We start from the raw sequence: 18,906 nt of genomic DNA, 5'->3' as shown, positions 1-18,906 counted from the left end.
CTGTAATATTTTCTATAAAACGTTTCACTCTTTCCTTTACTTATATGACATAAGAAAAATGTGTGTGATGAGAAGTTGACCTGTGCAGAGGCAAGTCAAAGCACTTATCTTAGACTGTATCTTCACACAGCAGACCCATTGAAAATGTAAGTTTAAGTAAATTAAGCAATTGCAGTCCATCTATACTTCTAAGCAGAACGACAGAGATACTTCTCTGACCTTACTGCTAAGCAAAAGGAAAGTTCTGGCTAGACTAATATGTCTCCTCCACATGCAAAGACCGAAGTTTAACCTTAACTTTGTGGTCCACTGGTAAAACCTTTGCAATTTATTCTGTCTTTTCACTTATTTTGTGTGTGTGTGTGTGTGTGTGTCTCGTTGGCTGAAATATCTGTTAATTACCTGTTATAACTTAAAACCCACTACACAACATGCTAATGTAAAATGTTTTCATGAAAACTTTTTATGGAATGTATAAAGCAACTTTGTTAAGAAATGAATGGTAAAGCAGAATGCACAAATTAATACTTCTTTCAAAAGAGCCAGTGACAATGATGAAGTGTGCTAAATCTTCTGTGTTCAAATCTGCTATAGAGAATGGTCTGTACGGATAAACATTATGTTTTCATGCATGCTGAGGGCAGATTCATGACTAGTTTGAGCTATATAAGGCTTGAGTTTGCAGCGTTTTGAATCCAAGCCAATACCACTAATTAATTATGTAAACTGATAACAACTCTGCCTCCATCTACTCTTTGGTGAATTAGAGCTAATGACATTTCACAGGGTTATTAATTGATGTGATGCTAATAGACATATATTAAAACAGACACCTATAAAGTGCCTAGCATTTAGTAGGCATTCAAATTTTTGTAGCTTCCCTTTAACTCACTTAACATTAATACAGCACAGACATTTAATTCAGAACAAAAGAATCAGTCATTTTGTTTTCTTTTTCTTAGTACATTAATAAATGAACTAGGAACGTACAACAGATAAACATCTTCAAAATACTATCCCTAAAGTACTAAGTATGTGAAATAAAAGCCATTAAGGTGGTCTGTTTTCAAAATCTGGGGTAAAACCATCTACTAGTGGGGCCAGTGGTGAAAAACCTATTTAAAAAACAAAATGCATGCAATGGCATATAGGTAGTATAGTTAACATTAGAACATATATTTTTAACAACTGCTTTCATTAAATATTTAAGACAGTTTAAAAACTTTCCTTATCTAAACTTTAAAATAAAATTACACAAAATAAAAATAAAACTACTGAAATACATTTTTGTTAGACTTTTCCTGAATCTATATCACATTAAATAAAATACTTAATATTTTAAAAATCTTCATCATTGGTTCAAAGCAATTGAACAAAAGGTTGTTCTTATATAATTAAAATTTCGGATTCTAGAATAACTTACAAGAACATTTTTTCATAAGTTCACATATACTAATTTCAACAATAAATTATGCGTAGGACAAGTATTATTTAATCTGCTTTAAAGAATATATAATTAACTTAAAATTAACACATTGTGAGATACCATAGTATGCTGAAACCATTTTAGAAAACTTGAACTACTTTTTCATAAGTAGATTAAAGTATTCCTGCAACTTACTAATGCTACTAAATTGTTCAAACAGCTTTTCTTAAGGATAAATTCCATCCCAATTTATATTCCAATTATTAGAGTTTAAACTGTATTATTTGATTGTAATTTCAAAATGTAACATATTTCTGTAAAACCCAATTAAGCACTAGGAAATCAAACAATAAAAATTATACTAGGTATCATAAAAGTTTTGAGAACTAGTGTACAAAAATAGTTGTATAATATTATGTATACCTAAAAATGATTTACTTCCCTCTCTGTAGCAAGCAATTATTTTTCCTGTTGCCTCATTCCCCTGGTTCATTATTTCTTTTTCTTTTTCATTTATTGTGATATGAATTCATTCCTTCAGGCCATATTCATCTCTGTATTCCTTTCCCTCACTAAGTGCCTCGTGAAATAAAATATGCTCAATAAATATTTCTTTAAGTATAGTTATATATTATATCAATATATAACTATTAGTGTCAAATGATAATTCAGCTATGATCTCTGGTAATGAAAAAATCAGGTGTAAGAAACCTTAATTATTTTTCATTATATGTGCTTTTACTATGAAGTACATGGTTACTTCATGAGAGTACCCAGGCGAATAAGCAAGCTATTTTAGGTTCTCCAACTTCCTAGAAAATAATTCCTTAAAATTCTAATTGCCAGTAGATTTTAATTAAATGTATTATTGTAAACTTCCTTAGGGATTCCTTTACTGCATCTAATCCAGTAGTACTAAAATTGTATTTTTTTCACAACTTAGCATAGATTTATAGACATTTTACAGAATATTATTTTTACTGATGTAGATGGACACAATTTATCTGCATTCTGACCATCTGTTACTATAGACAGAATTTGTCAGATAAATTTGTGTTGAAAATTAAGCAAATTATCAGTACTTTAAGGTTATGTTTAAACAATGTTCAATAAAAGATACAGACAGGAAACATAATTAATAAACTAAATGAATTAAATTATTTGTCTCAATAGTTGATGATGATGATGATGATGATGATTTTTTTTTTTTTTTTTTTTGAGACGGAGTCTCGCTCTGTCACCCAGGCTGGAGTGCAGTGGCGCAATCTTGGCTCACTGCAAGCTCCGCCTCCCGTGTTCACGCCATTCTCCTGACTCAGCCTCTCTGAGTAGCTGGGACTACAGGCGCCCGCCACCACGTCCGGCTAATTTTTTGTATTTTTTAGTAGAGACGGGGTTTCACCGTGGTCTCGATCTCCTGACCTCGTGATCCGCCTGCCTCGGCCTCCCAAAGTGCTGGGATTACAAGCGTGAGCCACCGCGCCCGGCCAATAGTTGATTATTTATACTGACCAAATTAAAGCGTAATATTTCATCCAGTTGTTTAACATCCTGCAAATTAGAAATGCAAAAGTTAACAAACAATGTAATTATTGCAAATATATTTAACTGTGCATTTTGATGCTGGTCTAGTATTTGGAAAATCTCCAATTAATGCAATGGATAGAGATATTTTCAACATATATTTATATTTTACTTGGGGAATGATGTTGTGATAGACTTAGGTTATTATACTGGTTCCCAAAATAACAACATTGTGATTTTATTTTATTTTTTTAGAGACAGGATCTCACTCTGTCACCCAGGCTGGAGTTCGGTGATCATAGCTCACTAGAGCACTGAACTTTTGGACTTAAATAATTCTCCCACCTCGGCCTCCCCAGTAGCTGGGACAACAGGTGCACACCACCATGCCTGGCTAAGTTTTCATTTTTATTTTTATAGAAATGGGGTCTCAATATATTTCCCAGGCTGGTCTCAAACCCCTGGACTCAAGTGATCCTCCGACCCTCAACCTCCCAAAGTGCTGGGATTACCGGCATGAGCCACTGTGCCCAGCCCCATTTTGTAGTTTTAAATAGCTCATGTTACTACCTGAACCCCAGTTTTCTCATCAGAATATTAGGGCTAACAACATTTATTATTTTTTTGTGATGAGTCAAATAAAACAAAATGTGTAACAGTTCTTTGAGAAAGCAATGCATTTTATCAATACATGGCGTAACCTTAATAATAGCCTCACAAGATATTACAGTTATAATATTTGTAAATAATACTATCACAAAAATCTCAGTCCTATGATGTAATTGTCCTGGAGATAATATAAACTAATGCGAGTTTATGACCCAACTAAAATACATGTTATTGAAACTCAAGAATAGACCTAGTATTGTAGATATTAGTCTTAGAGGTTGAGATTGTGTATTTTAGAAACTTCAAAGATTATAGAAAAATTTTAAGAAAAAATGCATAAAAATGGGGAAATCTTTTTATTTACAAGTTACCTGGAAATGTTTAATACTCAATGTGATAAATAATGTTGTTCTTTCTAATTGAAACTACTTTTTTGTACATATATTGGCACAGCAAATTGCTATGGCTGGAGGTTGGACACTTTCAACAGTTTGTTATTTCATGCATATATATAATTTGTAAAGCCAACAAAAAAGAAAAGATAAAAACTCTAAGTAGAAAATAGAATTTTATAACTACATTTTACAGATTATTCCAAGAGATATCATTGGTTATTTTATTCTTTTGAAAATATTACTTATTTAAACAACTAAAAAAACCGGTAGAGCCTGATATAATTTCAACATTAGAAAGAATAAATTATTGAAAAATATGTAGAACAAAAACACCATCTTAATGCCATTGGTACCACTATACTGTTGAACAAGTATTATATGAGGTATTGAACATTGCACATAATTATACACTTAGGATTTGAGATTGTAGATAAACCAGTTGTTCAAGGCCACTAAAATACTGAAAAAGGATTATGATTATTAACAGTGGGGAGGAAAATACAACTATAAAAGCCCTTCAAACTCAAATCTGGAAACGGTAATTTTACTCAAAAATATACCACAACTACTAAGAGATTTTAGTAATTCATGACACAAAACAAGACATCCACCTCTAATTTTTTCTTATCTATTAAATGAATTCAGTGGTGATATAGCACATATTTGGGACCTCCATCGCAGTATGATATTTATTATTGTTATGTTTTAGAACTTACTCATTTAATTAAGGATTTTATAAATGTGACATGTAGTAACTGGATTTTGTCATTTCTGATAAATGGAACAAGTTTAGATTTTATACTAAGTATTATCATGCCTATTCACATCATGTAAAATATTTAAAATTCATGTATTTTAATTGAATGAAGTGCTGAAAAATTTAGGTATGACTAATAGGTATTACTTGCTTATATGATAAAATTCAATTTTAGGTGGTACTTTATTCTATAGATTCGGAAATAGCTCCTCTTTTCTACTAATTTAAAATAATTCTATGGCTCTGGTTTCTAAAATGTCTAATTATTTTCACTATTCAGTGAGTAATGTTAGAATATATTTCTTTCAATTATTTGTAAGATTTGACGGAGTGAAAAACCTCAGGAAAATAAGAAGCGATTTACAAACATTTGGCTATGTAGAGTAGTTGCATTGGTATTTTATGCTGGTAAACTTAAAATATGCTAATTTTGAAGTATCTAAGCAATGTTTAGAGAGCTGGCCTACTGGGTGAGAATACCATTTAAAAACATTTGTATTACACAACACACAGCCATGAAAATGGCTATTTAGAATTCCCAGGTAGAACACAGTTGTCAGTGCCAAAAGAAAAGCTTTGTACATTAACACAAGAAAAGGAACTTTTCATCTTAAGGGATAGCACAACTGGCATAAAAGGTCATTAAATGCTAATAGACCCACTTGAGGTATGCTTGCTTAATGGAGGATTAGAGCAAAACAGACTTAAAGACCAACATGCAGAGAATTTTGTTAACTCTCTGGACTACTCAACATAAGGTAGGAAAACAAACAAGATGGAAAATAAACTCTTTTTCAGCACTAATAATTATAAGTTTACACAATTGTTTCATGCAAAAGGAACTTTGACAGAAAATGATGGCAGAATCTACAGGCAAGGCTGACACAGGAGAACTGGAATAGTAGTTAGTTTATACAAAAATTTTGTTTGTATTCATCTTCATGTAGCAGAATAGACCACTGTTCAAGAAGTAGATGAAAAATTCATAACAGTTGAGAAATTTAGTCAGGACATAGAATAATGTTGAGATAAATTACTTGAAGCCTTTTGCAACTGTCTTTAAGTTTATAAAAAGAGATAAATTTTCTTTGATCTGAAGACATTCTTTGTACATGTGCAGTGTACAACATACTATATACATATGGGGCTTCCCTATGTACATATACATATGCATACACTATCTATATGCCTTTTAAAATGTATACACAGCTTTAACTCAAAGAAAATGAGTTAGCAACACAGTAATCATTGCCAGACAATCCAAGTGCTGAAATAAGTGATGTTCTTCACTTCAAGGGCTATTTTACCTCTCACATTGCCCAAAATTGAGAATATCATGTCTGTTTTTAGTTTTTCTTTCATTGCAACACTGATTGTCATATATAATCTTTGTGCTTTTGCATAATGCCCATCCTAGATGTAACACATATTCACACACAACATTGGACGTTTGAAATAAGCATGCTGGAACACAGGCAGGACCATATATCCATGCACAGAATATTCTGAATATGTTTTTCCAAATTGACTGTAACATCAACATGCATCACTATCATATTTGGTCCTGTACAGCAAGGAATGTAGAGCTGAAGCAATCATGGCTAGTTTCACTTGCAAGAGTTTCTTTAGAGAGGAACACCCAGTAGAGAAACAGAACAGAATGAATGAAACAAATAAAAAATATCCCCCAAAACCAAAAAATAAAAGCTAAAAAAAAATTCCTCCCACACGTTAACACTGAAAATCTGGCCATTTTCCATGTAGTACATTGTCCTCATTCCACAAAAAGCGTGTCTTCTCATAAACTTCTGAGTTGAATTGTTTATAAGATACATTTATTAGTGTCTTAGAGCTTTTCCTAACCATTGGAAAAGCTCGTCTTGGTAAAGCATTTTCCAGCGCACATTGGCTTCGACAGTTTCCACAGCTCGTGAGAAAGAAGCAGCAGCTACCCCATCATAGTTCTTCATGAAGTTCTTGAGCTGGAAAAAGAAATTTTTAAATGGTAAACCTGCCTGTCTTAAAAAGAACTCATGTCCAACACACATGAACAAGAATCTATTTGAAACACTAAAAAACAGAATATATTGGAAACAAAATGCCACAACCACTATAGAAGATATATTTAGTACTGCGGAGTGAGCTTGGTAACAGATTATGTCAATTAGTTGTGATGTAATTGATTTTGGAACAGAAAAAAAACAGTGGACATTACAACTTAAATAGCTTCAAATTCAGCTTCAGGTTTCATGATTAGATATTAAAACAGACATTTGATTGATCATTTCAACATCAGTTGATGGGATTGTGGCAAGGACTAGTTCTAACTTCAACGTGTATACAATGCATCAAGTAGCCTTAAACCCTGAATATAAGGATTAAAGTTCACATTTTGTCTGTAGAGAGAAAATTATTTTTCATCTTTCTTACCCAAATGAGTGGTATTGGGCTTGACATTATTTTTGATGTCAAGGAATAACCAAAGTATTGTCAGGTGGAAAAAAACTAATGGTGCTGTGAAAACTGGATGATTAATGACATGGCAATCACCTGTGTAACTAGATTTTGAAAGCATAAAGGAGGGATATGGTCTTATTTAGCTAGAGAATCTGAGCATTTAAATTGTAATTCTTAAATGTTTTGCCATATTTTTTGACATAAAATTTTATTTAGAGAGTTCACATACTCTGGAAATACTCCAAGATTTTACTTCAAGATTAAATACCAGAAGTTTTTCCTTTCTGTTTGATATATCTTAAGAAGCTGGCAACAAACTAACAATTGTGATGCTAATAGACAAATGTGAAAAATCAACTTGCAACACAGAAACATTATGTGGTGTAATTAGTGTGGGGTGTGATTCATCATATGGTGGGCGCCACATGGAGGATATGCCAGGAGAGAAATGCAGTGTATCAAGATTGGCTCAGGGGCAGGCAGAAATGGTGCTGGAGGACGGAGTTAAAATGCAGTTATAACTTTCTGAATTAATTTAGAAATTAGTTCATGGATAGCTTAGTTTATTTATAAGTGTTACTTTGATTACATGGTACTGATAGGTTTTCTCAGAGTTTTTACTCTGCTTTCCTACAAAGCCCTTTGCCCAGCAGCATTAGCAATGGATAACTGTATCTCAGAGGTACATCCTTGAGAAGATTTCTAAATCACTGTGCTTTTGTAACAAACATGTAAAATAGCCAACATATAACAAAGAATTATGGGTGTTGTCCTTAAAACTGATAATGGCATTTGACCAAATTACATATATTAAGAAAAAAGGAAGAAGCAAAGGGATTGGAGTTAATAAATATTAATAAATATTGCAGGCATTGTGCCATGGGGATAGAAATATATATACACATATATATAAAGGGGAAGTCTAATGGAAGTACTTGAATCATAATTTAAACCTTATCTGATTAACACAAGAATACATTCATACTTATATATTTACGTTCAAACTCATCCAGTCTATATTCTTAAAGCAAAAAGTAATACATTTTGATCTATGTTTTGAATTTCATTTTAATTTATTATAAAAATACGATATTATAATGGCATTATTTACATGTTATAGGTCAATCCGAAAAAAATTACATATGCTCCTATTAAAGTATATTCTGAATTATTACTTTTTTTCCCAGGCAGTCACTGAATACACCAGAGAGTCATAAATGACGCTTAAGCAACTTTAACTCTGTGGAGCATGCCTTGGCTTCCTTATGAGATGGTAAGCCAGCCTAAAACACATAAAGTAAAACACTTATATCCTCCTCAAAGGCAAACTATGGGTTTGAATATGAACGTTTATTGACAGAGGGATAGTAGGTTGGATTATCCTGCAGAAGAACTCTCAATAGAAAATGTGAACTGGTTGGTCTCTAGAGGGTCACTTCTTAAATCATGATTTAAGTGCAGTAAATACTCCCCTTGTGGGCTCAGAGAGTCTGAGGTGCCTTATATGCATCTTAAGAGGAACTTATTATCAGAACACATCTGGCCTACTTTCCACAGTTGCCATTAATTGATCTTATGCCCCATAATTCTCCATAGCTCTGATATCCAACATGTGGTTGGAATTGCCTCTGACTGGCCCTAATGCATTCTCACAGTGCCTTACAAACCACTGCCTCACTTTAGAGGGCTTGGGGTAAAAGAAAGGCAGTTAGCATTCTAGTTTGCTTATTTCTTCCACTCTTTGGTAGGATTTATGCTGCCATTTGTGGGCGAAGGATTACCCAGGTGCTGAGGCAAGAGACTGAAGGCACAAACTGTAGCAGTATAATAAAGAAAATAGTTAGAATAAAGAATAGTTATAATACAAATTAAATATAGAGATGATCATGGACAATTATCAATCATTAGTATAAGCATTATTAATCATTAGCTTTTAATCTTACTCTTTGTTGCATTACTAATATAACCTAGGACTAACCGGCGAGTATAGGGTCAGGTGCTGAAGGGACATTCTGAGAAGTGACCTAGAAGGCAAGAGGTGAGCCCTCTGTCACGTCCGCATAAGGGCCGCTTGAGGGCTCCTTGGTCAAGCGGTAATGCCAGTGCCTGGGAAGGCACCCGTTACTTAGCAGACCGCAAAAGGGAGTCTCCTTTCCTTGGAGGAGTCAGGGAACACTCTGCTCCACCAGCTTCTTGTGGGAGGCTGGATATTATCCAGGCCTGCCCACAGTCATCCAGAGGCCTAAACCCCACCCTGTGGTGCTGTGCATCAATGTTCATGCTCCTTGTCCACTTTCACGTTCCTCCCGTACTCCTGGTTCCTCTTTGAAGTTCATAGTAGATAGCGGTAGAAGAAATAGTGAATCTTAAAGTCTTTGATCTTTCTTACAAGTGCATAGAAGAAAACGCTGACATATGCTGCCTTCCCTCTCTGCTTTGGTTACCTAAAAGGGAAGGGCCCCCTGTCCTACGATCATGTGACTTGCTTGACCTTATCAATCACTTGGACGACTCACCCTCCTTACCCTGACCCCTTGTCTTGTATACAATAAATATCAGCACGCCCAGCCATTCGAGGCCACTACTGGTCTCCTCATCTTGGTGGTCGTGGTCCCCGGGACCCAGCTGTTTTCTCTTTATCTCTGTGTCTTGTGTCTTTATTTATTTCTTACAATCTCTTGTCTCTGCAAATGGGGAGAATACCTGCTAAGCCCCGTAGGGCTGGACCCTACACCATTAGTTTTTTTTGTGTGTGTGTGTGTGTTTTCTAACTATACCATGATATGATTTTATTTTAAAATTTTGCAGGTTTAGGCACTTTTATAAAATAACATTTAGTGAAATGGCAATGTTGTTTGTGCTCCCATCTTCTTAGCATAAAACTTTGAAGCATGTTTGTTAATTTTTCTATTAAAAAGATTTTAGCATTTAAATTTCCTCTTATTTCAGGGTATCCTAGATCTCAACATCATAAGATAAATTATTTTTAGAGTAGATTGTAAAACATAATATACTCTTAATAACTATCTAAATGAATAGAATTAACTATTGCCCTATTATAAAGTTTATATCTTCAATATTAAAACTGTAAGTGTAGTGCCTTTGATGCATAGGATCTATGTTCCTCCACAACAGTGAGGTATGTTAGGTTTAAAAAGCAGAAAAATGGGCATGTGAAAGGATAGGTTAATGGTCATTAATGTGGAAAAATGGCAAGGTTCTGAGGTTCAAGAAGATTGTCTCCATTAGTTTAAAATTAAATAAATGACAGATTGCCTTATGGAAAAATATTGTTCAAATTGCTAGAGCCATGCAATTAAAATTAAAAGGAAACTCCAGTTTCAGGTAATAGAATACTGTTTTTGGGAGAAAATCATGGAACAATATAAGCATCTTTACTGAATCCACCTAAAGCTGGTGAGGATCATTAAAATCTGGAATGAGTTTTCAGAATTCATAAAGATGCTGATTCCCTTTTGATCTATAAACCCTTAGAAATAAGAATATGCCATATCCAAAGGGAGACCATTGGGCTTTCTGCGTATGAGGCTTATGGGTTACGGTAGAATGCGAGTGAATTCTCCCCAGCCTTTTCTATTTAAGAAAGGGGGGTTATCATCATAAAAACCAAAACCCCCACCAGATCTGACAATAGTGTTCCTCAGTCTTATAGATGATGTAAGTATTAAACAGCCTCAGGCAGCACCTGTTAAACTGCAAAGCCAGAGTAAATAACTCCAGGGTGAAGAGATTCATTCCTCATGCCACTTAGAGACTGCATTATGACGTTAGCTGCTTTGTAGATTATGAAATAAAAGGCATAATTTAGTTTCAATTTTGAAATTATACCCTTCATTATAGGAGCACTTTGAAACATCTAAAATGGCAATTAAATAAAGTGTAAAAATTTAATAAATCAGTGAAATATGTAAGACAAAACAGTATGTGCTAAAATCAATTAAATGTCTAAAATATTTTCTTTTCATAGCCTGGGTAATACCAAGTCAGGAAAATATGAAAGGCAGACAGAGTTAGAGGAAAGCAAGAAGAAGAAAAATTAGAGAAGGGATAAGAGAGAGGTAGGGAGGAGAGGAGAGAAGCACAGAGAACGAAGGAAGCAAACAGAAGAGAAGAGAAGAGGGAGAGATTTCGCTTTGTGCTCACTTCAATGGCTGCACAGGTTGTGACTAAATGAGTCTTTAATTCCCAGATTACTGAATGTGAAATTATGAAATTAAAAGTACTTCATTTAAATACAGAGAAAATTAGAAGCAATCATTAATTTGATTGTTCTTTCTTTCTGTTTTTTATGGATATGAAAACAGTCCTTTCCATTTAGCTTCCTTTATTTAAAAAATAGTAAAATATGTTCTGGGGCTTTCAAATTTAATCCTTCAGGGTTGGGAACACACATAGCAGGGATAAAGACTGAATTTCAAATCATTACAATCAGAGACTTAGCTTAGCTTAGCTCATGGTGTGAAAGAAACCAAGTTAGTGCACGCAGGATAATCATAGGAAACTGGACAATATTAGAAGACATTAAGGATGGTGCCAGGGTTGATGCTTCTAGGGAATGGTGCTCAGTGTGATTAGCTGCAGGGCACAGCATTAGGCATTCTGTCAGTGAAAACTGAGAAAACCATCATTCTCAATGTCAAATATCAGCTATATTTTACAATGGAGAACAGGAGCATAAGAAAAGGCAATCAATGTTTGAAGCGCAATCCATTGTAATCAATTAAAAGAGTCTATATTTTGCTTATTTTACCTTCTTCCTTAACCCTCTCCCCATTTCTCATCTCTCTATATTAGTGAGGTGACTTAATGGCAAAACAAACAAACCAAACTAGCTGGCTTAAATTTCCAGAGTAATAAACCAGAAATAACATAGTAAGGAAATGTTAGATACTCCATAACCTGGACACCAGTCCTTAAAAATCAAGTTTATTTTCACTAATAAAATTCATTTGTGATTGTACCAAGCAGTTTTAAGGCAATTTATTAATCTCAATATGTATTACCAGATATGCTCCTTTCTACACTTGAGAATTTGTTTTATTTAAGAGGCTACATAGCACAAAGCAATATTATTATGTACAGTATGTCCATTGTCTGTTTAAGGCTGACCACAAAGCAGTGCGACACATGGTCTGTATCTATCTCAACACCAACCTTCATCCGTTATGCAAATACTGAGTCATTGACAGGATGGTTTTGTTATTTAGTGAATCTTACAGTGGGTTAATAGAATCATTTGAGGAATAGCTGATTGGATCAATGATCTCTGAAGTGGACTGTGGGTCTCCAGGTTTGAAAATTACTACATGCAAACATTCCTTGCAGGCCTTCAATGTTTGACATGTAAAAATACTCTTTGCAAATTATGAATTGAGTAGTCTTTAACGTGTGTGTGTGTGTGTGTGTGTGTGTGTGTGTGTGGTGTGCGTGTGTTGAGTAAAAGGAATGGATGTGAATCTGTTGGAAAGAAATTACTGAAGTAAATGCATAATTTCAAATGTTTATAAAAGAAAATAATTAGACCTCATCTTAAAACATTTACCTCTTTGAGTTCACCTTCAGTATTAAGAAATTCTGTGACACCACTGATGAGTTTGGAATTCATAAACAATGCTTCTCCATACCTCAAAAGAAAAAAAGAGTCTTAATGTCAATGCAGGTCATAATTTAAAAAAATTACTGTAAAGACTTTTAGAGTTTTCTCAAGGGTTCCATTTGCTCACTGTTGTCGGAGACTGCCAGATCTCTGAGCACTCAAGCCCATTTCTCTAGGGAGTCAGGGAGGGACAAAGAGTTATGGCGATGGGATATCATCAGGTCCCACCTAATATGGTTCACAGTGTTTCAGAGAAGTCTGAGTTGTAGCAAATTTTTTAAAGGGGCCCCCTAAAACTGGATTTAGGGATTAACAGTATATTTCCAAGCCAAGGCCTGAGAACAAAATATTTTAAAACTTGCAATTACAAAGCAACCCAGCTTACTGGAAGGGAAAATCGTTCCATAAAAGGCAAGAGGAGCTAGCTGCAGGATCAAACTGGGCACTGTCAGATCCTTTGGTATGATTAGTCATAATTGACACTGGCATTTTCATATTTTATTCTTAGAAATTGAGGCAAAATGCATTCTCAAAAACGCATTTTCATATTTCATTCTTAGAAACTGAGGCAAAATGCATTCTCAAAAATGTTCTCCAAAATATTAGCTATTTTTCATGTGTACATTAAAGTAAAACATCTACTTGTTCATTTGGATTGCCTAGTCCTTGTACTACAAACACAATTACTTGACTTTTGACCCAAGACAAGGAACAACTTGTGTCAGTGAGTTGAAAAGAATTCTCATTTTACTGGTTTGTCCCTACTAGGTTAAGGATACCTATCACAGGTTATCATACTTTTAGAACTAAGGTAAGTACAATAAAAATAAGACTCTGGGTTTTTTAAGACAAGGATCTAAACACTGTTATAAAAGGTTTTCTAGTGCTTCCCTAACTTGTAGGATCTTAAGTATCTAATTTAAGATTTAATTTCGCTTCTGTAGAACTTAGTTTTCTCATCTATAAAATGAGAAGGTTGAACTAAATGACCACTGAGATTTGTTGTAATTCTGACATTGAACTATTCCACAGAAAAAAACGTTAGCTAAGTAAAAGCAAACAAATAGGCATTCAATAATAATGTAAGTGATCATTTTCAATCAGTATGTGGGTACAAAATTGTCCAACTATCCAGGCAAATAACAATTCTTTTTCTAAAGAAGTGTTAGTTGTTTTTACTTATATTGTCCTGTGAAGATAATAATAAGGTACAGTCTGTTCCTTGAAGGTATTATACTATCTAGTTGAAGAGCTAGACATGTAATCAGATAATTTCCACGTATTGTGGCTAAATGTGGTGGTGATAAAATTATACACAGTGCTCAGAGAGGATTTTTTATCTGTAGGGTCTTGGGAATGGCTTCTGAGAGATAATGGCATCTAGATTGACCATGGAGTAGTGCTGAGCAACAGGAAAGAAAGTAATTTTACGCAGAAGATGAACATAAACAAAGACAAAGAGATGTGAAAAGACATGATTTGTGCAGACAACTACAAGCAGTTTTATATTAACAGTGCATACTGGCCAAGGCGGTGGCTCACGCCTGTGATCCCAGCACTTTTGGGAAGCTAAGGCAGGTGGATTGCTTGAGCTCAGGAGTTCGAGACCAGCCTGGGTAACATGGGGACACCTTGTCTCTACAAAAAATAGAAAAATTAGCTGGGCGTGGTGGTGTATGTCTGTAGTCCCAGCTACTCAGGAGACTGAAGTGGAAGGATCACCTGAGCTCAGGAGGTCAAGGCTGCAAAGAGCTGTGATTGTGCCACTGTGCTCCAGCCTGGGTGACAGAGTGAGACCTTGTTTCAAAAAAAAAAAAAAAAAAAAAACAAAACAAAACACATTAGTCCATTACGAGCCCGGGGATTGAAGAACAAGATGCTGACAAAATATGCAGAGGACATATTAAGGGGCTTAGATTATAAATCTCACATAGAAAGTTTTATAGCAGGGAAATATCACATTTGATTTTCTGAAAGATTCTTGGGATAAAGGGAACAGGTTTGTATAATTATAGAGGCAGTGAGACAGAAGGCTATTATCATAAGGGTACTGGGAAGAGATGAGAACCTGCACTAGGGAAGTGGTTGCAAAAAAAGATAGGAAGAATTCAACAAACTTTAGGAATTGTTAAATTGACATGACCTAGAGTCTAGTTATATATGGCAAGAGAAAAGGGGATGCCTATGTAGACTTCCAGATGTTGGGCTTGAGCAATTGGTGGATGGCTACAAGATTTACTGAGAAAAGGAGGATAAGGGAAAAATCACGGATTTAGCTTTGCAGGCACACTCATAAAGGAAACCTCGATGGGCAATTATCCATCACAGGGAGAAAGGGTAGGGAAAATGTCTGAATTAGAGATACAGATTTGGGAGTAACTGAAACCATGAGAGTAGAAGGCATCTAAAATCAGGAAGAACTTGCAGAGTGGGAAGAAGAGTGCCTTCAACAGAGCTCCGTGAATGCCAGCATTCAAAAAATCGACAGAGGAGCAGGAGCCCGTGAAGATTATGCTCCTATTTGTCAATGTAAACACCATTGTATTTTTAGATAGGATGGAGATCATGGATTCAGTGAGACAAAATAAGCATATCAGGGAACCAAACATTTTTTGGTAGGCAGTAAACTATATATGCCTGTAATTGCATTGCCCTGAACTCTGATTTACAAAACCACTCCCTAAAGAAACTGTGTATTGGTAGATGTTTGATATTCTTTTAAGTTAAATGTTTGTATACATTAATTTTACCTTAAGTGTCTATTCACTCTATTATATGCACAAAAGCAAAGTAAGCTTTAATCATCCAACTATTACAAGATCTGAGCTGAAAATATTTAAAAAGTCAATGTGTCTTATAGAAATATCAGTGTTTTCTGACAATGAAATACCTATGGATAGAGTGTTTTAATATGACACAGCCATTCTAATTGAACTCATTATACCATGGCAACTGATGAAGGTATGCTTAAAAATAATAAAGTTTACACACTAGCTTTTCAGAGGCAGAACAGCAGGTCTGCTTACTGTCTGGGAACATTTAAGTTAAAGAAAAACAAGCAGCATTTACATGCTCTATAATAAATTGAATTTTAATAGGCCATAGAGATTATCAGAGTAATAAATTAGTGTGTATTATAATATATTTAAATGCATAATGAAATATCTTATAAAATTGAGGCTAAAGAATTCTCACCATGAAACAAGATATCCTGGGAATAAATTTTACTGCAACTGGAATTATACAATGATTCAAATGATTAATATTCCTTCTCTACATCACGGTTTTATTCAGGTATTTTAAGATATTTATATTTATAGAAAATTTAAAACAATTATATAGAACTAATTAAAGTTTTATTTTTATAATACCACTGTATTTATAAATCATTTCTATAACATATTCAAGATACAGGGGTTTATGATACAGTGTCTTCAACTTTGGACAGTTTGATAGATTTTCCAGGAAAGTTACTCAGCTAAATCTTTTATACTCCAAATGTTTGCACATATAATTAATTACGTTTATCAATTTTAATAAATGAATTATATTATAGAATTTTAAAGATAATTTGGAGTTCCATGGGAGTGGCAACATTCATCTTAGTTGAATATTTTAAAATCTAATCCTATTGCATGGATCTTAGCTTTAACACAAAACTTGGTCTTTTATTCCTCCTAGGTCGGCTTTAATTTACTCATTCAAGTAAGAATTCTTATTTCTACCTGGTATTTAATATCTTCCATTTATCCCTGAAAAACTTCCAGGCAAGGTCTCGGCCATGTGGATTTCGAGCTACATGGATTATGACATCAATTGCATCTTGATCCAGCACCACCTCAGAATTCAGCGACAGATTTAGAAGCCTACAAAGGTAGAATTTTGTAAAAATTTTTAGTCCAATAACTTAAACATTTTTATAATCTTACTAAAATTATAGGACCTAGTTTGTCATATTCTTCAAAAGAATAGTGTAGTGCAATCTTTAATAATGCAAACTTATTAAATGCAATAGAACACATTTGTGTTTATAAAAGAGAGAGGATCAAACTCATAGTATTTTAATTAAAAACATTAAACTCTAAAAAAATCTTGTGGAAGGATAAATCACAATTCTGGTTTGATGATGCAAATTCTCCTTTAAAATTCTTTATACTAAACACTTCATTTTATAATGAAATATTTTCTTAAACATATATAAATTATATAAAATAGATAGTCATAAAAAGATATAACCTCTGAAATCAAGTAGCTTTAGTCATTAACATGGCAGTTTTCCTCACCTTTAGGAAGATATATTTTAAAATAACTAACATATATTCAAGTAAATAAAAGCAACTTCAGAGCAACTTGATTAACAGAGAATACTTTCATTACAGAAACAAATTTAGAAAATCAGTTGACCTACCTATTTAATAAATTCCGGTCATCACTGCAAGTTAAGGCTTCCAATAATATTTTCTTCTCAGAAACTGCTGTGGTGGAATGGAATTTCATCCATATGAATTCCCAGACATCCTCATCCAGGAGTGACACTCCTGTACAGTATACGATGTCTCTAACATTTAGTGGTATTCTAGAGAAGCAACCCATGGTGGTTTTCTATTAATTAAAAGCTTAACAGTATTGAAAATAAAGACAGGTTTTGCTTTATTTACTACAGTCAGTTTTTTAAAAGATTATTTTGCTGATTAGATTTTACCTGAAATAGAATACTATATCGTAATAATATTTTAAAAATATTTCTCACTGGATGAATAAAATAATGTCTTTTATTCAAAGGTGGTTTTGAAAGTAATTATTATTTCCACTCTTTACTATACTTAAACAAAAATAGTAACATAAAGGCTTCACAAACCCATGAAAATAGGGCACTTAATCTTTTCAACAACTTTAATATGTTTATTACACAAAGATTTTGCTCTTATAATTGGTAGACCCAAGAATGTCAAGAAAGTACCAGTTAAGGAGACTAATTAATTTGGATAGAACAGGAACATTTTATCTTAAATTCTTAGATAACTTTCTCTATAAGTAATTTTTTCAAGCAACTCTCCAAATTTTGGAGACCTACAAGATTATAAATATAGGTAATAAACAGATACAAAAACATAAGTAGAAAGTTATTTTTTCCTATGTTTATAAAATAACTTAAAATATACTAAAATTTGACTTTGATCCAAAATGCAATATTATAGTGGGAAACAGTAAAATTAGTTAGACTTGGCTATTCAGAAGTTGTAAATTTTCTGAGAGCTCTGTTCTGTTCCATTGATCTGTATCTCTGTTTTGGTACCAGTACTGTGCTGTTTTGGTTACTGTAGCCTTGTAGTATAGTTGGAAGTCAGGTAGCATGATGCCTCCAGCTTTGTTCTTTTGGCTTAGGATTGACTTGGCGATGCAGGCCCTTTTTTGGTTCCATATGAACTTTAAAGTAGTTTTTCCAATTCTGTGAAGAAAGTCATTGGTAGCTTGATGGGGATGGCATTGAATCTATAAATTACCTTGGGCAGTATGGCCATTTTTACAATATTGATTCTTCCAACCCATGAGCATGGAATGTTCTTCCATTTGTTTGTATCCTCTTTTATTTCATTGAGCAGTGGTTTGTAGTTCTCCTTGAAGAGGTCCTTCACATCCCTTGTAAGTTGGATTCCTAGGTATTTTATTCTCTTTGAAGCAATTGTGAATGGGAGTTCATTCATGATTTGGCTCTCTGTCTGTTATTGGTGTATAAGAATGCTTGTGATTTTTGCACATTGATTTTGTATCCTGAGACTTTGCTGAAGTTGTTTATCAGCTTAAGGAAATTTTGGGCTGAGACAATGGGGTTTTCTAGATATACAATCATGTCATCTGCAAACAGGGACAATTTGACTTCCTCTTTTCCTAACTGAATACCCTTTATTTCCTTCTCCTGCCTAATTGCCCTGGCCAGAACTTCCAACACTATGTTGAATAGGAGTGGTGAGAGAGGGCATCCCTGTCTTGTGCCAGCTTTCAAAGGGAATGCTTCCAGTTTTTGCCCATTCAGTATGATATCGGCTGTGGGTCTGTCATAGATAGCTCTTATGATTTTGAGATACGTCCCATCAATACCTAATTTATTGAGAGTTTTTAG

The 18,906-nt window shown here is 34.0% G+C and overlaps 1 protein-coding gene across 1 annotated transcript in view; it reads right to left on the bottom strand.

The window, feature by feature from the left end:
* Positions 1-4,161: 4,161 nt before the first annotated feature.
* TRHDE (thyrotropin releasing hormone degrading enzyme) overlaps positions 4,162-18,906 on the bottom strand; it is a 395,923-nt gene continuing 381,178 nt past the window's right edge. The window contains exons 16-19 of the mRNA XM_032170751.2: positions 17,194-17,361; positions 16,511-16,651; positions 12,732-12,813; positions 4,162-6,693 (exon numbers count right to left, since the gene is read on the bottom strand). Of these exons, the coding sequence (XP_032026642.1) occupies positions 6,550-6,693; positions 12,732-12,813; positions 16,511-16,651; positions 17,194-17,361 (535 nt within the window). The 3' untranslated portion in view covers positions 4,162-6,549. The remainder of the gene's footprint in view (positions 6,694-12,731; positions 12,814-16,510; positions 16,652-17,193; positions 17,362-18,906) is intronic.

This window comes from Hylobates moloch, unplaced genomic scaffold (genome assembly GCF_009828535.3).
Source record: "Hylobates moloch isolate HMO894 unplaced genomic scaffold, HMol_V3 SCAFFOLD_12, whole genome shotgun sequence".
NCBI lineage: Eukaryota > Metazoa > Chordata > Mammalia > Primates > Hylobatidae > Hylobates > Hylobates moloch.
The sequence above is the reverse complement of the archived record's forward strand: the minus strand, read 5'-3'. Positions and strand labels throughout refer to the sequence as shown.